Below are 24,620 nucleotides of genomic sequence, written 5' to 3'. Positions count from 1 at the left end.
AATAATAGTTCTCCATGTTTACCATATTTTTAAATGTCAATTTTAAAGCAAGTGTGTTAAAACCAATACTGATTATTGGCAGATGCTAATCACTATTTAAGTTCTACATTTGATAGTTAATAGAACGAAAAAAAATTAAAGACAAACTCTCCCGTATCAACCTTTGGTTAGTATGACAGTTCCACCCAAAACTCTTTCTATTGGTGAAATCAGTGTTGTTGCATTGGGCTGGCTGTGATGCTACCAGTCATGATTTGATAGAACAACAGTGTTCACTGTTCAGAGAATCCAGCCTGTTAATGGATAACTTATGATTTTGGATAAGATGAACTATTTGCATGACTAAAAGAAAGTATTTTATATCGGAAATAATTATGTTAGCTTTACGTATGTGTGTTTGGACTTCATCAAAGATACTTGAAATAGTTGTGAAACTCACAGTAAGTAAAGTGATTCATTTGAGGCAGTCAAGGAGGCAGTTCTTTTGGTACTGAATGTTCCGGCATGCATAAACTACATGTAAAATGTCAGATCTTTGTGGCTGATTAAAGTTAATCTTTTCCAAAACCAAACAATACGCCGCAGACACTTGATGAAGCATGATTTGACTCGCTGTATCTGGGCCAGAGTTTGGTCTAAGCTCTGAGCAGATGTCTGAGAGAAAGATATGGGTCATCCTTTCTGAAAGAATCGGTGTGTATGTTAATCAAAGAGGTGTGTGCGTGTTTATCCATTATGAGAGTGCTGGTGACAGAGTTTCTCCACAGCTGAAGAATGTGTGTGTTTCCTGAGGAGGAGATGAGCAGAGAAGTGGGAAGCAGTGAGTGGGAGTGAACAGGCTTCACTCTTTTTCTCTCTTTCTGTCTTTCTCTCTGCCATTTTTAGCTCAAGTCCCTCTCTGGTTTAGCTCAGGGCAGGAGATAGCTCTGTGTGAGAGTGTTTAGCTGTAGCGAGATGCTTCTAGAAAACGCATCACAGATATTTCTATTTCTTTAGTGCAATATTCTTCCAATAAGAAGTTGAGAATGCAAACACTTCTTATCCCCAAAAATACAAATATTCTCTCTTTCTCTTTGCTTTCACCCCCTCATGAACTCTTTAACTTGTCATTAGTTATAGCTCAAGCTGATTACTGACAGTTATCCAGCATAATGCGATTGATTTCAAGCCTTTAAATCAAGTATTTGAGCCTGAGATTATAACTGCTTTGGCCAGTCTGTGTGTGTTTTGAAGAGTGATGCCAAGCCAATTCATCAGGAATTTTTGGAATTTTCCAGGTATGTTTCCAAAGGCACTTTTCCATATTTACGGTGTAAATACGATGCGATGGCCTCCTTTTTTACCCTGATTACTCTTTTACTCTTATTGTGACAATTTTTAATCCTGCACTACAGGCACAAAAAAGGTTCCAAAAGTTCTTGAATCAAATTGGTTAATGTCAGAAACTGTATTTTTACATGTAATGGTCACCTGATATAATTTTTTTAGCAGCTAATTTGGATGTCGGTGTATCACATGGTTTAGCCTCATTTAAAACGTAGTAAATAACATATGCATAACAATTGTAAGCAAAATAAATCATATAGTATTTTAATAAAGAAACTCTTGTGTGTGAGGATTTAGGTGCTAGATTCTCAGTGCTGTCAAAGTAAATGTCTTTCTGTTGTGACACTTATCGGCCAATGCTGATAAAGAAAAATTGCCAAATATCAGCCGTGATTATATATCGTTCGTCCTCTATTTACATGCCGACTTATAATCGTTTGAACATTGTACGTTTTTTTAACACGATGCATAATGGAATATTTTAAAGAATAAATACATGTTGTGCATATTGCGTCTGTTAGTCCAACTTAAAAAAAACAGACTGGTATGAATTCAGTTTAGACTAAAGTGTTTAAATTACATTTAAAGTTACAAAAATAGCGACAGATCATTTTTTTGTATTGTCACATACATCCGAATTTAACAGATTAATGAAAAGGGAAAAAAAAAAAGTAGTTCTTTTTCAATCTGTCTTTTTTTGATTGGATGGAGGCAGGTCTGAATGCAAGCTTGCAGTCAATTGTACGAAAGGGGCTGGGTTAATGAGGACAAAATGATTGGAGAAGTCCAGAGAGAAGTCTGCTGTTGCACTAGAAGATTGGGTCATTTTTATGATTAAAAAAAATTAACATATGCATGAAAAAAATCACACAATAATATCAATAACCTGCTTTTAGAAACTTTCATGCAAAATTGTTTGTCTAACTGTTTGAAATTAAGCTTGTAACATGCATGTAAATGCACTTATTGTGGGTTCTGAGTCAGTATTCTAATCCAGATGTGACCTGTTGATCTGAACACTCAGAGATAGCAACCACAGCAGCATTCCAGAGAGTGGATTTCTCCACTTCACCTGAAGATGATGTAATATCCATGATGTAATATTCCTGCTAAATTTAGAGAGCAGCAATTGGACATGGAGGTTTACACTTCTTCTAATATAAACTGACACTCGCTTTACTAAAACTCTTTAATCTTTTAACAAATGATTTTTCATGATCAGCATGATGGAAGATCATTAAGCTGGTTGCCTTGTACAGTTAAAGTTGCTCCAGGTGGCAGTGTGGTCTGAGAGAAAGGGCAAAGGTCAAGCTCAGGAGGGAAGGTTAATGAATAACCAGTCTGTCATTTATTTAGTGGCTGTCAGAAAGGCAGCGCTTACACAGATGATTGTAGAGCGCACAATCCCAGGCTGAACGTAAAACCAGACTGCTATTCTTTATTCCTAGAAATCAGGTCTTGTGTTGCTCTGGATTGGGTCAAAGTGAAATGTTTCAGTTGTGGGGTGTTTTTTAGACACTTAGTTTGCAACCCTGAATAGGTCTGGCTAAGATAACCGGCGGTCACGCTGTAGCCTGGAATGTTGATGGGCCTTATCTCTGTTCCCTTCTTCCCTTGAGGTGTGTGGATAGCGTCTGCTTGTATAGTTTGTGTGTGTTTGTGAGGTTGCAGTGGGTCAGAGATGCTGACCACAGTGTTCAAATTCCAACCTTGTTCTGCACGTGCACATTAGACCCGTGTTTTGTAAAGTAAGGTACTTTTTTAGGGTGAACTTTCCCTTTTATACTTTTTCATGATCATGTTAAAGCGTTTCTTTATTTTGCCTTCATGATGTTTGTTTTAAGCGTTTTAAATTCCTTTTTATCTCAGACTTTTAATCTTTCAAACTCTAACCCTAATAAATTTTTATCAAAACTTGGTGCACTTGTTTACAAAAGAGACATCAGTGAAGAGCTTGGGATGAAAAATGAGACGTGTGATGAGAGGAAAAATCTAGAAAAATCAATGTGAATCAGCAAGACTATGCTAATGTCATTCCACCATTTTTTTCCCCCCCAAATTGTTAAAATGTCTTTTCCATCATTGTCATTTCCACAATGCTGTTGAACACAATACATCATTAGAGTTGTGGTGAAAAACTATTGTTTTCAGAATTTTCATGACTAAACTAGAGAGAGTGTGGAGAGTGCATTTTTAGAGTTTTTATGTGTTCACAGGACCAAAAGTGCCATAGTTGAAGAAACACCCATGACTTCCTGTTCAAAAAAAAAGAAATACATATTTTGTTGAATTTCAAAAAGAAAAGGGTTTGGAGGTCAGTAGTGTTTTTTTTTTTGGAATCATTAATACTATTTATTCAGCAAGAATGCATAGTATGTTGTTCGTTTGCACTTTCTATTCATCAAATATTCCTAAAAAAAAGGCATCGCGGTTTCCACAAAAATGTTATGCAGTTTTCAACATTGGTAATAGTAAGAATTTTTTTTTTCTTGAGCAACAAATCAGCATGTTAAAATTATTCTATCACAGGAATAAAAAAACATTTAAAAAGAAATTAAAACCAAAAATATTTGTGACAGTAAAGATTATATTGTTTAAAAAATTTCAAGAATTTGCTGTTCTTCTGAACTTTCTAGGCCCTATTCAAATAGGGCAGGAGTAATGGCTTCTGAAATTCTGATTTGTATCATAGGTACGTTTTAAAATACTTATAGTAAAATTGTAATATTTTACAGAATTTCTGTTTTTGATCAAATAAATTCAGTCGAGTATAAAGCCCCGTTCACACCAAGCATGATAAAGATAACTATATTAGCATCCACACCAGCAAACGATATCGTCTGTTTATTATAAGAGCACGTGCGTCTGCCGCTTTAAATTCTCGAGCACATTATAGCAGGATGGATCAGCTGGAAAAAAATCGTTCTGGAAGTGATTCCAACGATATCGTTTCTCTGTGCCTTTATCGTTATAGTTGTGGTGTGCACGCTGTTATTCTTTACTACTGAGAATGATTTTTAAAACTATATCGTTTTCTTTATCGTTATTGTGCTTGGTGTGAACCGGGCTTAAGAGACTTAAACCTTTTACCGAAGACCAGGCATCTGAAACATTAAGACATCTTGGAATCTCTGAATCCTCAATATTACTGTAACTGTATCTATGTGCTGGTGTATCTTACAGTAGCTTTACAACTGGCACGTCTTCCTCACTGAAGCAATAATATGAGCACACACACACACACACACACTCCTGTGAAAGCTGTTGTGTCTGTTAGGGGTCGACCGATATGTGTTTTTCAGGGCCGATGCCGATACCGATTATTACAGGCCAAGTAGACCGATAACCGATATATTGAACCGATATATATATGTCTGGTGTAAAAATGAAAATGAATGTCAAAATTAAGAATAACAAGGGCTCTGACAAAAACGGCCTTCCCCAGTGTTGGTTGAACTTCTTACTCTTGTCTTCCCCCATGCATCCATCTACAATAAGGGTAATATATAAAGAGAGAGTTAAAAGTGGGGCCACTGTATGCTTCATGATTAAGCCTATGAATACTAAATACTACAGCTAAACAGCTTGGGGAAATGTAAGTATTTGGCTTCAATAATTTACATGTTAGAAATGTATGTGTAATAGCATAACCTCTATATAATTCTTCATTAATTATTTCCGTTGACTAAATCATAACCTACAAGAGGTGACTATTCAATTCATCATCTAATGCACATCAATTGATTAATTTAAAAAGCGCAATGTATATAATAAGTGTAAATAATTTAATTGTCTTCATAGCTCCATTGTAGAAGTTGCGAAGAAGACCGCAACTATTTTAATGAAACTATAACACTAATAGCCTGTTATAGGCTCACTTGGTTCAATAGCCTATTGAAATGTCCCAATTTCCGTCATCCTAATCTTGGCCTATGTGACAGTATCTTAATCTTGGCCTATATGACAGTAACTTAATCTTGGCCTATGTGACAGTATCTTAGTCTTGGCCTATGTGACAGTAATTTCCATTAGTTTTCATTTACAGAGCAGTGCAAATGAAGGCATAAAACATTAATTTAATTTAATTTATCTTTTAATCAAATGAGAGTTAAACTATTTTTTGGCAAACAAATGTGTTTACTATTAAAATTAAAACATGTAAGAAATAGCGTATTGTGTGATTTGTTCTTTTAAACAAAATTTGTAATAATTGCAGTAGTATTAGTAAATAAACCGAACTTTTATTTTGACGGGTTGCCATGAGGACCTCTTAAGTTTCTGTAGCCTATTTATGATATGACGATCGTTTTACTCAAACGAGTCAAATGCTCATGAAGTAACTCTCAGAGCAGTTCTGGGGATGATGTTCATATATTTATGTCCTCATTTAGTGCAACACCGCGAGCGTCGCGCACTTCAGTGTGTGTGTGTGTGTGTGTGTGTGTGTGTGTCAAAACCGCGCGTCTGTGCCATTCACATATAGAGACACGCCGAACATGCAGAATTCATATTTAAAAAGTCTTTTTGCAGCTTAATGTTTACAGATAGTCCATATCATCAGTCGATTTAAGTGTACTGACCTACTTTTGATTAATTCATCCAAACTTTGACTAATTCCGTGACTCCGCGTTATACAGTAAACGCTGGATTCCGCGTTTCCCCCATCTCGGAAACCATAAATAGATAATATTGAGGTTTTTACAACTTCAGTGTAGTGGATTGTAATTTATTGCAACTTGTGCAAGGTCTGCTGCTGCCTTTGAGAGATAACTGATGCGTGATGAAGCAGCACCAGTTAGCAAGCGCTTTCGGTGTGAGAGCTCCTTTAGTCTTCCTCGTTGATTGGTCGGCCTCCTGACTCTCAACAAATCAGATGCGCGGTGGGCGGAGACTGCTCTAGGCCACAGAGTGATGAGTTCCGACAGGCTGCATCAGAGCCAAATAGCGCTTTTCAAAATTAAATAATTTTATCGGCACATCGGTTTTGAAAATGACCGATACCGATTATCATAAAAATGCTTAATATCGGTGCCAATAATCGGCCAGGCTGATAATCGGTCGACCCCTAGTGTCTGTAAGGTTTATCAAGGAACATCTGGGATAAACAGGAGTCCAGCTGGATCTTGATACTGTTATTGTTTGTTGTCATTGTTGGATGCAGCAGGTTTAATCTCATCAGGAGAGGATCTGTTCTGCAGCGGGAGAGGAGATGTGATTTCATGTTGCTAACATTCATACCTGACCTGTGTTCTTCACTATATGGTGGATATAGAATCTCATTAGATTCTGCTGATGAGGCCTCCCCATGTACTTGTAAACTTCCTGTGTCTTGTATTGGTGGAGCTGGATACTGTATTGTTTGTCAACACCATTAGCAGAAGCTACTGTTTTGCTGGAGAATCCAAGAAGTTTTGCTTCTGTAGTGTGTGTTTGTGTGTGTGTATGTGGCTGGAGGCGGATTATAATGTCTCCAGATGAAGGACATATTACAACTTTCTCTTTTTAGACCTGAAACTTTTCTCAAGAATGATCAGGTTTCTCTGACATCTGATATTTACATACATTAACTTTTGGTGTAATTTTACATTTAAAGGATAGTGCACAAAAATCTGTCACCATTTACTCAGCCTCGTGTTGCTCCAAACACACATTCTTCTAGGGGTGGGCAATATGGCAAAAATATCATATCACGATTTAAAAAAAAAATAAAAAATCACGATTTTATCATGTTGGTTTTACAATTTTGCAAGTTGTCTGAGCATTACAGCCAAACTACTTTCCCCATTACAGAGAAAAAGCATTTCAAGGTAACAAAATATAAAAAAGAATTGCTATTAAAAAATAAGAACAAAGATACACGTTACAAATAATACACATAATATACAAATGAAACAGTGCTTTATTTTCAGGTACGATATTCAGCAGGAGCAAATTCAAGAAATTGAATGAACAAATATGAAAATAAAACACTATATAGATTTATTATTATTATTATTATTATTAAAGCAAAGCAGCTGTATTAATTATTCTACAGCCAAGAGTAGTGAGTGATTTGTCTCTTTTTGTTTTGTTGTTTTATTAATAAAGGTATAGTTCACCCAAAAATAAAAATTCTGTCTGTTAGTTCTGTCATAGTGTTTTATTTTTATACCATCATTTACTCACTCAAAATTAGTTTTAAACCTGAATGAGTTTCTTTCTTCTGTTGAACATAAATGCTATTTTGAAGAATGTGATAATAAATTCATAAGCGTTATAATGCATTTACTGTGGTTACAATTTTTCATGAGATTGTACAATACATTATAATGTGCATTACAAGGCATAATTAATGCATTAAAACTACTTTTATAATGCATTATACATAAAGGCTTTAAGTAAAGTTTTACCAAAAAGTCTTACTGGTTTGGAACATGATGGTGAGTAAATGACGACAGAATTTTTTTTTTTTGGGGGTGAACTAATCTTTTAATGAAATACAACTTGTTCTATGTTTCTGAAATATGGTTTCTGAGAAAATATTGGGTTGTCAAGAGGTTCTCCCTGAACTCTTCCTTCCTAGAATACAAATGGTGACTGAAATGAAAGGTTTGGCCAGTGTGGTTTTTTTATACCAAACCTCTTGGTATAAAATACCAGAATGCATCAACTACATTGAAAACTGACCAACAGTGATTTGGGAAGTGATTTGAGGGCAAATGGAGCATCACAGCAAGATGTATTTAATGCAGAGCTTCATAAGCAGACAGCAGGATGTACGCTGTAGTCCAGTCTAATGTTCATCAGGACTGCAGCGGTATTTGTTTGTTGTTTTATGGTATGGTATTGTGCTGCAGAGAAGTTCCACACCCATGTTGTGCGTTGTCGTTAAGTTTTATCTGATTGCCATGGTGGACGGGAGATGTGTCATCTTCAGGAGATGTGTGTTTTGAAGACCTCTGTCTAGTAGTGTTGAAGGAAAACCCTCATTATATATTGCATTTATTTGATAAAAAATGCAGTGAAAAAATATATTGTGAAAAATATTACAATTAATATATAACAAATAAAGTAAATATTTATATTTCGAATTGTAATTTAAACCTGTGATGGCAAAGCGTAATTTTAAGCAGCATTGCTCTAGTCTTCAGTGTCACATAATCCATCAAAAATCATTCTAAAAACTACGTTTCGATTCTTATCACCTGACGTCTGCGATTTTCATGTACCAATTCGGACGGGACTAACATCTCCGTGTTTATTACAGAGGTGGGAGCGTCTGTTTTGTTTTTAACCATAATCACACAAATACTATGGTAAAGCTAAATGGCTAGTATAGCAAAACCATGTAAATGTGTGGTTACTTTACTTTTACTTTAGTTATTTATTTCTAGTAAACCCGTGTTTAATTTTCATAAAGGTACATGATGTACGATTGATCATGTAATTGAGTGCAGAAATGAACGCGAATAATTTTACCTGACGCTGATATTACAATAGCCAGTCTTAACAGTTTATGTGCTCTGGCTCTATATTTTATTATTATTTAAATTTTATTTTTCCTTTGCCGGGAGGCAAATATATCAAATGTGCGCACGGTAAGAGCGTCTACGGTAATTCACGTTTGGCCAAAACACACAAGGAAATGCGTTGTGAAAAACAAATTCACAGACATCGGGATTAATTTTCTCAGAGGATCACTGAGTTTGCTGAAAAACAGTAGGTCATTTGCTCTGGAATTATTACAGAGGTTGTCTGAGAAAAATACAGACATGGCAGATTCGGATGGGATTAAAATCACCAAGTACGTCTGTGAAACACAAATTTCTCTAACGACCCCCTGTAAAAGTAGTCCCGTCCGAATAGGGCTTAATACACCAAATTTGTGCTCAAGAAACATTTCTTTATTATTATCAATGTTGAAAACAAATGTGCTGCTTAATATTTGTGTGGAAACAGATACTTTTTTTTTTTTTTAATTCTTTGAATAGAAAGTTTGGCTTTGTTAATTATAAAAAATCTTTTGTAACATTATATAACATTATAATGTGTACATTATAATGTTTTATGTTTTCACTGATTTTAATGCTGAATAAAAGCATTCATTTCTTTCAAAAACAAGAATAAATTAGTTTTTGTTTTTTTATTTGTAGATATTTGAGGTAGCTGTTGTCTGAAACCAGTTTATCCAATTATTTATTATCTCTGACAAGCTTTTTTTCCATTTTGACTGAAACTGATCTTTGTCAGTGTAATTTGTGAACAGATGTTTTGAATGTTCCTTGTCTGTGTCTCAATTTCCACTGGAATATTGTGCTTTTTTTGGCGTGCACTCTGTGTTCGTGTAATCCTTTCTCTGTGTGTGTTGAAGGATGAAAAACGTTTTAACTGGACTAGTGGCATTAGCAAATTAGGCCAATTAAAACGTCTGACTAACTAATGGAGAATAGAGAATGCCATTGAACACTCTTTAGCAACATGTCAAGGGTGGTATGTGACGCTGACCAGCTTCATGCTGTAGAGTTTACAGAGTTTCATTCAAATCAGATATGATTCATGATCTTTATTGCACTGGAAAAACCACTGTTCTACATTCTTCAGAGGTCTATCTGGCTGACACATTAATAAACACATGAGTTACGGAGCCTGCTGAATTTATTAGGTGTGTATGGGTGTCTTCGAGAGAAGGAGTGATGGGGTGTACCTCTCATCACATTCCTATCAAGCCCGAGTTCATGCACGTGTATGTACCTTACTTTCTGATCTCTGATTCTGAGGGATGGAGGTTCCGGCTGAGAAACCATGAGCAGCTGCTTAATGGTTTAATGTAGCTCTAGTCACTTTTCATAAATAATGTATGAGTTTTTTAGGAGTTACAGGATCTCTGCAGTGAAACTGAAGTTTGACGTCCCCTCGCACAGTGGGTCTGTTCCAAGACCTAGTGAGGCACCTTGTTGTCTACTGCATACATAGGCATTTTTCTTCTAAGGCTGGCTGCACACTAGAGGATTTTTAAGGCCAATTTTACTCTCGATTTTCACCCCCGAACGATCAGGGGGAGTGGCCCAATTCGAGGTTTGTCGCAAGCGATTTATTATTTTTTTTCTCCAAAACATCCTCTATTGTGTGATGTCATTATGATTATTTCACTGCTCCCGACTGAGACGGAACATCCCTGAATTCAAATCGTATATATGTTTTAAACATGATAGCTACGATAGCCAATGAGAGCGAGCAAGCGTCACCTTCTGGATGTTGCGTGCTTCTACAGCTGAAACTTGGCAGCCACAAACATGTCATGAAAACTGAATGCATCACCTATGTTTTTTGTTATACTTTGTTTTTCACTGTGAAACAGAAAGCGCGAAGGGAGGGCAAGCTGACAACGTCGATTGTCTTCCATTTGTTTTCCTTCTCTTGTCACGTTTGATCTGGCGAGTCTCTGTGAGATCTTGTCACTGTGAAATCATCCCTACAATCATCAAGTGTGTGGTCACATGGTCTGGTCGAATCGTCTAGTGTGTGCATTCAGAGGCTTATAAGGCTAAAAATCGGTTCAACTGTCTTCACATCTGTGGTCTCCCATGGTTTTAAAATCGGTTAAGATTTGAAAATAGACAAGTGTGTAGCCAGCTTAAGGCGGCATTGTAACTTAAATGAAACCTCATAATTGGTCCCTATATTAGGCAGAAACACCTACAAATAGTGATTTGTAGTGAGGGGACTTGCAACTGATTTGAATAGTTCCTCTAACACAAATTATTAGATAAAATAGTAAATTTTTTAATTTCCATGTTGTTAATTAAATGTATAATTTGACCTTACAATCACTTCCTACATTTTTAGATAGATTTTTTTTTTTTTTTAGGGCTGCACAATCTTGGGAAAAATCTTTTTCCCCTTTGCTGTGCTTGGTTGTAGGTTGCACAATTTGACTAAAACAACAATAATAATAATAATAATAATAAGCGTGACGTTAATATTGATAATAAAAATAATTGTAGTAATTAGTAATTACAATTCATTTAATAATAATAGTTATAATAATAATCATTATTATTTTAATAATTATTACTATGATATATCACTGCAGGATAAATGGATTGATAGATGAGTGGAACACTTTATTTCTGTTACTCAGCACAATTGTGCTTTTACTTTAAGAGAGACCCCACCACAAGTAAAAGTGGTTTGCTGAACAATTTTCGGTCCCACTTTATATTAAGTGGCCTTATCTACTATGTACTTACATCAAAAAATATATACAATGTACTTATTGTGGTCGTACTCTATTGCAAAACACTTTTGCTGCTATTGACGTGGGATATGGGTAAGGTTAGGGACAGTTTTGGTGGTATGGGTAGGTTTAAGGGTAGGTTAAGGTGTAAGGGATAGGTCAACAGTGTAATTGTAAATGTAATTACAGAAATTAATTACAGATGTAATTACATGCAGGTATTTTTTAAAACTTAAGTACAATGTAAAAACATGTATTTACACAATAAGTGCATTGTACTAAACTACTAATTTAAATGTAAGTACATAGTCATTAAGGCCACTTATTGTAAAGTGGGACCCAATTATCAAATTACACTTCAAACACATGAGTTACAAGAACCATTTGCAGTTCTTGTCATAAAGGTGCTCAGATAATGACTCTCACTTTAACGGATAGGAATGTGTACAGTTTATTTTGACAGGTCAGTTTGAAATCAAGTGGGAATGCAGCTGATGTAATTCTCAGTTGTTACAGGAAATTCAGAGTTAACTAGTTAACTAATACATGTGCTCATAATGGTTTATAAGAATGCAAATGCAAGCATACATGCAGAAGATGTTTGTATATTCATGAGGAAGCTTTGATATCTGTTTTGACCGATTCTAAGAAGGAAACCCTCTTTTACTGTGTGTTGCATGCCATATTTGTGTCTTGAATGAAAAGATTGATATGTAAAACTGTCTTGTAAAGTTTGACTTTGTAATTCTTTCCAGAACTTATCAGGTCCCTCCTTCTTTTCATTCGCCCTCTCTCTCTCTCTCTTTTCTGTGGGCAGATAGGAGAAACATAGCCATATAAGGTGGTGTGATAGTGGCCTTGTCCATTTTTACTCGGGAACAGCAGCTGTTCCTCTCGCCCCCTCAGTCAAAACAACCAGGAAACCTTTTCCCAGTACTTTCTAAGAGGTACAGAAATCCTGCCCTCTGTGACACTTTCTCTGCCTGCCTATTGTTGACCAGGAAATCTTCTCTGAAATCTCTGTAGCGCGCAGATTCTCCTGCAATAGCAAGATCATGAAATACATAAATTAAATTTATTTATTTATTTTTTGGAAAGAATTCTTTCCACAGCTGCATTAATTTGATTTATGTGGGGGTGGGGGCATGCTCCGCAGTTACTTTGCGGTAATCGCTCTTGCGGTACTTTGATGTTATACGCGGCCTTCGCTGCTTCAAATCGGATACACCTCATCTCACGAGCCATTCCGTGTTGACGGCACACTTACGCTTAGATCCGCAAGTAAACATGTCGTCGGCATGGAAGTTCTTCATTGTGAGGGAGGCAGACACAAAGTTCGCAATTTGTAATACACTATTGACTGTTTTTGCACAAGTTCGCTGACGAAGTTTCAATCAAAGCCACAGCAGAAGTGTTGTGTCTTCCAGCAATTAAGAGAAGAACAACTGCACACTCACTTAAGCATGTTTATTAAGCAACATTTCGGCTAGTAGCCTTTAAGGTATAATTTCACAAACATGGAGACCAGTGTAAGTAACAAAGATAATTATACACAGCTGAAAATGGTGAGATCATTCAACAATCAACTCATTAACAATTAGACTCTAACATGGAAAAAATAATATAAACAAATGAATCTGTACAGACAGAATATAAATGAAAATTACTATCTAGAAAACAATCTCCCAGCAACACACAACAGTATTTCGATACTGAATGAATCCATGTTTTTGAACGAATCAAGTGAGTCAATGATTCCAGTTACCCTTTTATAAAGACAGACGCTTCGATTCTGAATGAACTACTGACTAATGACTCGCTCATTAAAACAGTCATTGACCTTCATCTACTTGTGGTTTGGTTTCATATTTAAAAGTATTGCATTTTTCCCAGCATTTTTAACTTGTATTTTCAAAAATATTAAAACATTAATCTTATGAAATTGTGATGTAAATGCATTTATGGCAAATACGCTTCATCAAACAGTCTGTGTAAATACATCTAATGCCACTTTAGATGCAGCTTCTGTTTCCTCTGCAGTGAAAAGATAGAGTTTGTTAATTGTATGCGCACGCTAATGTGAACATTAAAATGAGCAAACATAAATTACTCTACTGTTCACAAAGAGAAGTAAAATTTTTTTTTTACTTGAAGCATATGTTCTCTTTTCCTTTTACATGTTTAATTCTCAAAAAAAATTGACCCCCCTACAAGGTTTATATTCCAAACTCACTCTTGTGAGTTTGTAGATATGTCTCTTTGATTGTTCAATTTTGCAATTAATCCGTGCCTAGTCTGTAAGGATAACAGATCAACTACCATCCTAGAATAAACTGATTTTTATTTTAAATCTTTGCGGTTTTGATTTTTGCATTGATAGTTTTGAGAAATGCATTATAGGACTCTTAGCAAGTTTGAACAACTGTAAAATTCTGATGCTAGCAACACACCAATGTATCTGCCAGACCAATTAAGCAGCAGCATGTTTTATTTTGAGACTATCTGCATTGATTGAAAACTGCTTGTTGGATTTACAATAGTGGTTGTTCCCTTTTTGTCTGTTTCAAAATCTGCCAACTGCCTTGTCAATGGATAATAAACATTTTCTGATCAAATGTTTGTAGTTAATGTTGAGTAAATATTGTGCAGCATTTTACATTTCATTTTAGCATATCTCATTGCCATCATAAAAGTTTATTAAATATAAACATTGATGATATATCAGCCATCTGCCACCCTTCTCTCTAGATACTGGCATCAGTATCAGTTCAGTTGAAGTGTTTGGCTTCCTAAACAGCTCTTAACTAAATACATCAGCCTGCATGATGGTGAGAAATGATTCCAGAATAAAGATAAGATAGTTTAGCATGAAGAAGCAAAGGATTTCTTTTTTCTACAGTACGGTGTGCAATGAACTTACCCGGTTGGCACATTTGTATTGGGGCACGTTGTCATGGGCTTTACATGTTGTGATCACTCACTGTGTTAAATGAACTCAATGGTATTTAGCTTCTATATTCCTTGATATTTCATTTCATGTTTAATTTAGCCACATATTTTTGCAGAACCCTCATTTGTTCGCACTTCAGATTATTTTATTACCGAGTGATGCTTATTTCAAATTTCCAGATATCGGTCCACTAATCAGCATGTTGTATCAGTGTACAGCTAATTGTTTCACACAGGGGAGCTAATAAACTGAGAGGTGGTCAGAAACATGAGGCTGTAAGTGTGAGAAAAAGGGGTGTGAGAGCCAGAGGATGTCTGCGGGTTTAACTGAAGCGTGGATAATCATTTGTCATTATTGCAGTTAGTGTTGGAGGTTGTGTGTGTGTAGGTGGGAGTGACTCACCATTTGTGTGTGTGTGTCTGAGGTAATGTTAAAGTGCCGAGATGCAGTTTTTTAACTCCCACTCATGTTTCAGTGTTTTCATTTGCCTTTTACATTTAACATGAATTTCATCCATGCTTCATAACGTTGTTGTTGTTGTTAATTTTTCTTCATTAATGTGTGGGTCTGTAACTCAGAATTATACGTGGTCATAGTCTGTCAGAGGTCACTTATAGATTTTTTTGTTTTGTTTGCCTTGTCATTTTGTCTTTTTTTTTGTTTGTAAATTTACAGTTTTTGTAACCTGTTTTCCCAATGTAATGAGAAAATATAGAGGACTTCTTGTGAGTCAAACAGATTCATGGAAGAAAAACAATCTGTATGCATGACACAAAGGATTTTCTCCCACCATGTGTGCTGGGCAACTCTTGAATACTTTAATGGTGCTTAGACCCTCAGACACTTAATATTATATAAAAAAATAATTGTATAGGCATTTTAACTTTTTTCCTTTTATTTGGCCATGGTTGCATGCCCTCATTGACCTAATCAGAATGATTAAAGTCTTTAAAGAAATGGTATTCACAACTACGGTGCTTTTAATATGTTATTTTAAATGTTTTGTGTTTTGTTTTTTTGTTTTATCCTGGCCTGTAGAGGCTGAAGGTCAAGTCTAACCTTTTGCACATCAACAGAGGTTTGTTTAGCTCTAAGAACATTCAGTTAAAGGTTAATTGTTAAAATACTTGTCTCAGGTTAATGTGCAAAATGGCTCATATTTAGTGGTGCAAAAAATGACACACTTTCAAGTTAAACTTTAAGCAAAGCACAGGCAAAAGTTGATACTCTGCGTGTGTTAGGTTGAAAATGGAGCTGCAGTTTTAAGCTAAAGATCCAGTGTGGTTGTTCTTTGTGGGTGTTTGTACAGGTGGGTTACATGTGTACTCATGGGTTCTGTTGGCCCCTTATATTTTTGGGCTTTTCAGCACACCTCACACCATCCTCATGTTTTAAATGTTTACTTTGGTGTGTTTTGGTATGTTCTGTTTCATGTCTCTGATGGCTGTAGGAGAGGGGGCCACAGGAAGAAATGATGTCATCTCTAAACTGCACTATGACACTACAGCAGTTGCACTGGAGCCACTGGTGGCAGGTGTCATTTCCTGCCTGTGTGTGCTTTGAGATAGACGGTGTGTTTTTCCTTAAATAGAAGTTTTATATTTGAAGTGCTCTTTACTGGGAAATGTGCTGTTGATATGATGAAATGTAACGGGCACACACGAGTTCCATTAAATGTCAGCTCTAGTCCCATGATGCTATGCAGTGTTTTGTACAGAATTCAGCTATTGAGTGGTATAGTCACACGTTTAATATGTCAAAGCAGTTACTGAATTAACAGGTTGAACTGATTCATAGTCTTTTGGACTGATTCATTTAAAGAACTGACTCCTAAATTGACTGTATGTTTTCAATTGCAAACAGTAAGCTGTTTTTAAACAAATATAATGTTGGTCCCACTTTATATTATATGATTTTAACTACTATGGACTTGCATAAAAAAATTGTTAGGTTAAAAATACTTGGGTTCATGTTGTATTGCAAATTGCTTTCGATGCTAGTGAGGTGGGGTACGGTGAAGTTTAAGAACAGGTCTTGTGTTATGGTTAGGGGCTAGGGGTAGGGTCAACAGTGTAGTTATAGATGTAATTGCAGAAATTATAGATTTAATTACATGCAGTTGGTTGTATGTAATAAGTACAATGTAAAACCCTCTTTGTGAACAGTAAGTGCAATGATTTAAATAGTTTAAATGTTAGTACATAGTAGTGGTTGACCGATATATCGCTAAGGCATTTTTCATCGGCCGATCTGACTTTTACTTTGACGGTGCTTAGAATGGCAGCGCCTGAGCACACAGTGCTCACATTCTGCCTCGTTCACTGTTGTCGTTAATAGTTCTGTCTAATATGGATAGAAGTCTGTCTAATAATCAGATAGAACGGTTAAACAAAGAACTTATTAGTAATAGAAAGGCAAACATTATATAGGCCTAATACTTTCTTGTTTGCCATCAGCATTCAGCAAATACACATTTCTATAATTTAAACAAATCTTTGAATGACTAATGAACATTTAATTTCACAAATCATGCAGACTTAGTCGGATCCAATTGTGAGATCTTGTGCATTTGCATCCTGCATGATCACTTGTTCTCTGCGTGACTTTTGGTCCGTGTGAATTGAATGCGGACAGGAGGAGAGTTCAGCTTCACTGGAGATGCGCGATCGACAAACTTTAAACTCGTGATTTTAAATTATGCTGTGTTTTATGCATTTGCCCACTGCCATATTCATGTCATTTCCACTGTTTGCTGTATGTAAAATGAGTGTTACCTTGGCTTTATTTGAAAAAATATGATTCCCAATGCACACAAACTTCCCAGAATACTGGGAATATTTTTAATAATATTTAATCTTTATTAAATATTAATTTATTTGTGAAAAATACTTTGTCGTCTAAAGTATAAGTATTTATTTAACATTTATTTTTGAATCCATTTTCAAATGATTTCAAATTTCTTAAATATCAATTAAAATAAATAAAATTATATTGGCTTTATATCGGCCACCCTGCTTTCCAAGATATCGGCATCAGCTGTCAAAAAAACTATATTGGTCGACCACTACATAGTAGTGAAAAACACTTCATATAAATTGGGTCCAAGTTAATTATTTAATAAACTTATAATATTTGTATTATAACGACATAAATGAACCATCATCATTAGAGCCTGGTGAAATATGAAATGGTCATATGCCTTTAAAATGTCTTGTACTGGTACTTAGTAGGGATGCACCGATACCACTTTTTCCAGTACTCACCCGATACCGATACTTTAATTTTTGATACCTGCCGATACCGAGTACCGATACGGATATTTTTATTGTATTTTTACATTTTTTTAAATATTGGGTAAAGAAAACAAATGAGTATGTAAAATGTTAGTTGATTAACTTCATTTATCAAATAGATACTGTCAAACCAAAATTTATTCAGACACCTTCAACATTTCTCACATTTTATTCGCTATTGCTAATAAAATATTACAAGAACTCCAAGTTAAACTGTGTCAGAACAAATTTAGCTTGATAATACCTTTCTATCAATCAATCAAAATTATTCAGACAGCTGTTGGTATGACAATATTTACACAACTATCAATACTTTGTCGGGCCACCCTTAGCCTTAATGGCAGCCTGTAGTCTCTTGGGCATGCTGTCAACCAGGTTCATGAAAGCCTGAATTTCTATTTTTTTCCATTGCTTGGTCTGAATAATTTTTGGTCTCATTTTTGTATCAATTTTACTGGTAGTCCACTGTATGAAGAATTTTTGGGTATAATTTGTCACAGTTTACTTTATTTAGCTATCCTCAGTTACTTAAATTAACTATAGTGTCCTGCACCCACTAGTAAAAAAATAAATAAATAAAAAATTATATCTGGTCTGAATAATTTTTGGTTTGACTGTATATCCTTCGGTTATTTTTCACACTTAATTATGCCCATTAAAATGTCATTTACAATTTTTTTGTTACTTTCACTGTTAATTTTTTATTTATTTATTTGCTCTATGGTACATCATCTTAAATAGCATTAGAGCTGCTCCATTGCAGCGGCTCAATGCTGTAACCACGCTTTTTGCTGTAATTATGCAGGGAACCACTCGTTATAAATCAATCATTTTCAGATATCGAATTTTTATATTTTTTTTTCTCCATCTGAAACATTTAGATTTCAAAGCCATATAATTGCAGAAACACGCATGAAGCAAGGAAAACACGCACAGCGCGCGCACTTATATGTACCGGAGCAGATGAAAGGGACAAGTACAGAACAGCCTAGCGCATTTCACACAGGCTGATAGTTTCACTTGTGTTTCACTCGTGTTCAATGCTTAAGGTTAAAAATAAATGATGTTTAAAGTGAATGAATGCCCCTATATGTTGTCATATATTTACGATTTAGTTTTAATTCAAATGATGCGTGCTGAGCGAACATCAATAAAGATCACACCACAGAAGTGCGCGCGCGCTCTCTCTATCTCTCTCTCCCTACTGTTAAGTAACTTGTGCATTGTTTTACTTACTTGTTTTTGACATTTCCGACCGAAGTACAAACTTTCCAGTGATATCTGTGAGAAAGGGATATTCACTCGACAAGCTCGCGCATCTGCGCCGCCGTGCGCTGGATCCACTCAGCGTGTTTTGCTTATCAGCTTGCTCACATCAGCTATACACGCATTAATACTGAATGTTTAACATTATATTCATTGCATGTACATTTTTAGACATCCTTAATCTCTAATAACTACATTCTGCTGTCTGTTTTTCTGTTGTTGGTGTTTCTTTGTCTGAATATGGCACTGATCACATGCGTGGTATCTGCATTTAGTATCGGGGGCATTTTAACGAATACGAGTACGAGTACATGAGCTCAGTATGACCCGATACCAGTATCGGTATCGGTGCATCCCTAGTACTTAGTCATGTCATGGAGCAAATCTGGCCTACTGATGCAGTCTAATGGCCAAATAAAAAGTGCATTAAAATCATCACTGTTAACAATGGTGGTTCTATCTGATATACAGTGCCCTCCAAAAGAATTTCACCAGCTGGAGAGGAGAGTAAAGGCAGAAACTCCCCAAAACAAGCAACAATTGGAATTGGCTGCATTAAAGGCTGGGAAAAGTCTTTCAAAGGATGAGACCAAGAGTCTGGTGATGTTTATGGGTCACAGACTCACTGCTGTGATTGTGCGCAAGGGATCTGCAACTAAATAATAGCTTTTAATCTTTTATATCTGCCTTATGTTCAACTGTCCCAATACTTATGCTCACATCAATGAGTGGGATGAACTCTAAAAGTGCTGTTCTTTTTATTTGGTAAAACGTGTTGAAACGGCTAATAATAAAATGTGACATTCTGTAGTTTTGTCTCATATTCATCTTTTAATCATATTTGCAAATGTCTTGACTCCACAGCCAACAGAGCAATTTTGTCTTTACTGTTCCAATACTTACGGAGGGCACTGTATATCACCCTGCCCTGCTACAGAGTAAAGTGAGACAGAACAGATGCATTTATGAAGAAAGAGAGTGAGGATTTGTGTCCATAAAGATTTCACATTGTGCAGTAAAGGGTAGAGAACTTTTGGAAGTTGAAGGCAGGGCAGAGGAGAGAGTGAAAAAGGTAGAGGAGGGGGAGAGGTGTGGCTGTTGGACATTCCGAATGCTTTTCCGGTAAGGGTTTCCAGCGATACCATGCCTGGTATGTCGGTCACAACAGACCTGGTCTTGCTTCAAAGCGCTTTACAAGCGTAGCAGTGCCATAACTGCCAGCCATCACCTCAGTCTGCATGTGCAGAAACAAATCCACGGGCCTGGTGGCCTCAATGCCTTCTTAATTGTTTTAAATGCATTTCCGTTCATTATACACTGCATTCCCTCAGGGCAGAACATCATCTAGATGCCCAAAAAAGGTGGTGTGCTCTGGGTAACAAAGGCTGTAATAAAACAATGATGAATGACTTGTCAGATCAGGCTTCATCAAGAGAAGTGGATGTTCTTTTATTATCTACTGACTGTAAAGCCTTGCTGACTTATCAATCTTAATTTCTTCAGGCTGGAAGTTCTGCCTAGCCATTAAACTTCCTGTCCTTGAAATATGCCTGTAGCTCATTCCACTCAGGGTTTAAGTAAAAGAGATATTGCTTAACATTTGTTTTTTTTCCCAGACAGATAAACATTTTCGAAACAGTAACCAGATGGGATTAGTTTTCCAAAACTAAGTAGCTAAGCAATTTTTTTTGTTAAATTGCTTAGCTACAATTATTTACATAAAATGCTTCTCATTTTATGTACTGGTTCTGATTCTCTGACATTTTTCTGTTGTGTGGAGTGGTTGTGACAAAAGTTTATATGCATGTATCCAGAGCACGTGATTTTATATTATTAAAACATTGTTTACAATTAAAAAAGGATCTGAATTAAGATCATACTTCTAAAAGTATTTCTACACTGGCCTTTCATAGCAGTTTATGTGATCTTCATTGATTTTTACAATGTATAGTAGGCTGCCAGCAGCACTTTTGCCAGAAAATTTGTTTAAAGTTTAAATCACGAAGGTGCATCGGGTGACATAAATGAGAAGTATTGTAAAAATGAATGGAATTAGAATAAACTAAAAAAAAACAGTAGATCATTTGCTTCACAAATTTTCCAAGGTTGTGTAAGAAAAATACAGACATGTTCGCTTTGAATAAATGCTATTTACAAGGAGACCGTTATTTTAATGCATTACTCAAAGTGTTTGTCTTTCTGTTTCAGGATTCCATGAATGCCATGGTTTTAGATTTGGACTTTCCGGCCTTGCGTAAAAATAAGAACATCGAGACCTTCTTGAACAGATGTGAGTATCTGCTTTTAAGAGGTCATGTTTTTCTCTGATTGTTGTTTTGTTATTCTGTGGGTAAAGGAAATACTTAATGGTGGCATCAAGTTTTACAATGAGGCTGCTTCCTGCTACAACATCAACAGCATTTATTTGAGTTGAATTGTTTTGAGTGGCTCTTCCTAATTTGGGCCCCTCACTTTACAACACTGAAGCTCATCATATAAATAATGAACTGTCAACACAGACTGTGAAAACTGCATTTTTGTGTGTTTGGTATGAAGAAATGGCTTGTAGTTGATGTCATGGAGGATCTTAATGCACTTCCAGTGCAGTTCATTGCAGGACACTTGTGGTTTTAATTTCTAGGTCTCACACATTTAGCATTTTGACTATACAATTCTGGATGTGCAAATTCTCATCAGCTAGTTTTGGCTTGGTTAATATTAGAGACCGTTTGGGAATACCAGGTGCTGTAATATTCGCTCTGTGATGGACTGGTCATCTAGTCTTGCTGCCTATGGCTCAATACCTTTGGATAGGCTTCAGCATCACCATGCCAGACCATTGGGCAAGCAGTTTGCAGCATGGTAGGGATGCACGATATTGGATTTTTGCCGATATCCAATATGCTGATAATTAATAATTTTCAACTCATTTTGGCCGATAGCCAATGCTGATACCGATATATAAATAACAGAGAGATGCAGTGGTAACCTTAACATTTTATTTTATGATTTAACATTTTTAAATGGCCTAAAGCAAAAGAAAAAATTCAGAAAATCTTTAAATCTTTTAGAGCTCATAATTTGTTTAAAAAATATAACATATTACACATTAATGAATAAATCAGTATATATCAAATTATTTAATTTAAGTTTCATGTTTGTGATGTTTTATTTATTTATTTTTTGTACATGAAAGCTATAGCTTCTGACCTTTTAAATCAAAACAGACTCATGATTTTGTGGCTTCAATTACTGCTTTATTTAATCAGAAACACAGTCTAAATATTATTTGTGTATTTTGCTTTCATTTTATTAGAAGTAGGCCAACAGCGGCCCCTACGGAAATAATACTCCTTACTGAGCAGGCATTAGGATCTGGGGGAGGCTGCTGCTCCTGCCGCTGCACGTGCTATTACATCGGTTTCACACCGCACGCGTAAGCAGAGCATTTTTTTTTCCAGTGCCCATGTTAACAGATTAGAGTATTCACACCGCACGGAGCAGGAGCAGAGCAGTGCCGCGATCATTTTGGTGCCGAGTCTGTTTTTGCTGCGCCGCTTACACTGAATTAAAGCCACAGTGTATTGTTCTTGATCAAAATTGGCCTGATTAACATGGAAAACAACAAATTTCACCATATAATCATGTAAGTGAGGCGTTTCATGTTTCACAATCACCATATGAAAAAATAAAATGCACGAAAACACGTCACTTCCATGAGTTTTTCCCAAACTCCAAAGGTCTGTTAAATGAATAAAACTAGAGGTATTTGTTAGATTTAAGATGACTTTTTCAATTAAATTTTTCAATCCAATTACACTTTATTGTTGGAATTCTTTCCAAAATTTATCTTGCATCTCGCAGCGTATACTGTCTCGCATCAATTCACATCGATTAGTTACTAAAAAAACAATAGATGCACCTTGATACAAAAAAAACAACAGTATACATGAACACATGGCTGCAGTGCATTAGAACAGCAAGTCAGCAGTTTAAATGGAGCGATCCAAAACAGTGAATCTAATCACCATTCAGGCAAAACTTTGCTTCAAGAATCAGCCACAAAGCTGACGTGATCTAATTGCACTGTTAACGTGATCTAATCACTAGCACACCCTGAGCACATGAGTTAATGTATTACTCTTATTGGCAAGACATATTGGCATAATTTTTTGTATCCGGCCGATGCCGATATTTTCTTTTAAATCCATTATCGGCCGATTCCAATATTGGTCCAATAATATCGTGCATCCCTAGAGAATGGTTGGATGGTTGGAATACATTATATTTTTCAACACAGTTCATCTAATATGGCATTTGTTCCCAATAATTTAGTACTCAATTTGCTTTATGTTATCAATGATATTTGTTTAAATTCAGTAGCCGGTACCTTTGTAGCGTCTTTGTGAATGCATTTGTGTCTGTGTTCTATTCATGCGCTATTAAACTTTTGACTAATTATCACATTCTGTCCCGATTTTGTTCCTGATTCTGCCTGTTGTCATGGAGACCAGTAGGGCTGTATGGGCATTATAATGTTTGGTTTGGAAGAGAGAGTGTGACTCAACAGTCCTCTCATCCAGACTGTGAGAACACTCTGCACTGGCCTTTGATAATTGTCATCCCTGATGTTGATTTCACACTAAACATGCTCAATGTTTAATGAATAACTGAATTGCTCAATGCTCAATGAATAACTTAAGTTAAAAGATGTTAAAAAAAACTTAAGTTTTCAAAAAACTAGAATGATAACATTAATGGTAACAAATGAGATTTATGCAAAAAATTACTCAAAAATATTTAAAAACACTTCAGTTAATTGGCCAATAGAACTTAGTCAGGTTAGACATCATATTGAATTGAATTTAATGCAAATGAAAATGAGGCAGTGAGGGATAGATTTAATGTCTTTACAATTGCTTGCACTGTATAAAGGTCCTAAATCATGCAATTTTCCCAGCTAACAACTTTCAAAATGAAGTCTGTTTTATGGAGTCTGAAATCTAAAAAGTTTTTCAGAAAGATGTTTCGTCAGCAGTACAATCCATTGAATGCATGTACTTCATTCCTCACAGCATCTTTTTCATTCCTGTCTTAAATTAAATATGGCACTATCCTGATTAAAGGGAATTATGGATAAATACTGGCCAATTAATAATTTTGATATTATTATTATTATTATTATTATTATTATTATTAATTGTCATGTAAATTTTATATCAGTCAGTCATTACTATTAACACACCTGACAGGTCAGCGGAAAACTAAATCTGGCTGTTCTTGACATGTTAAGGAGATGTGATTTTGATGTGTTGTGTGTACAGATGAGAAGGTTATGGGCCAAATAAGGGAGCTCCAGATGAAGCCAGATGATTTTGACCGAGTGAAGGTGATCGGTAGAGGAGCATTCGGAGAAGTCCAGCTGGTAAGGAAACACTGTTTTTGAAAGAATTTCAGGATGCATTTAAACGTACAGCTTATGTGACTGCTAAGAAAACTTGCAAATCTTTCCCACTGTTTCTTTCGTTTGTGTCTGATGTTATAATCCTGTAGCTAGTTAATTAGTCAA

The 24,620-nt window shown here is 35.8% G+C and overlaps 1 protein-coding gene across 4 annotated transcripts in view; it reads left to right on the top strand.

Moving 5' to 3' along the window:
* LOC306884514 (rho-associated protein kinase 2-like) overlaps positions 1-24,620 on the top strand; it is a 46,364-nt gene that overhangs the window by 1,941 nt on the left and 19,803 nt on the right. For all 4 annotated transcript variants that reach the window (XM_079440442.1, XM_079440443.1, XM_079440441.1 and 1 more), the window contains exons 2-3: positions 21,260-21,341; positions 24,376-24,476. In XM_079440442.1, coding sequence (XP_079296568.1) covers positions 21,260-21,341; positions 24,376-24,476 — 183 coding nt within the window. The remainder of the gene's footprint in view (positions 1-21,259; positions 21,342-24,375; positions 24,477-24,620) is intronic.

This window comes from Barbus barbus (assembly GCF_936440315.1).
Source record: "Barbus barbus genome assembly, chromosome: 18".
NCBI classification, from domain to species: Eukaryota; Metazoa; Chordata; class Actinopteri; order Cypriniformes; family Cyprinidae; genus Barbus; species Barbus barbus.
This window is presented reverse-complemented; position numbering and strand designations above follow the sequence as displayed.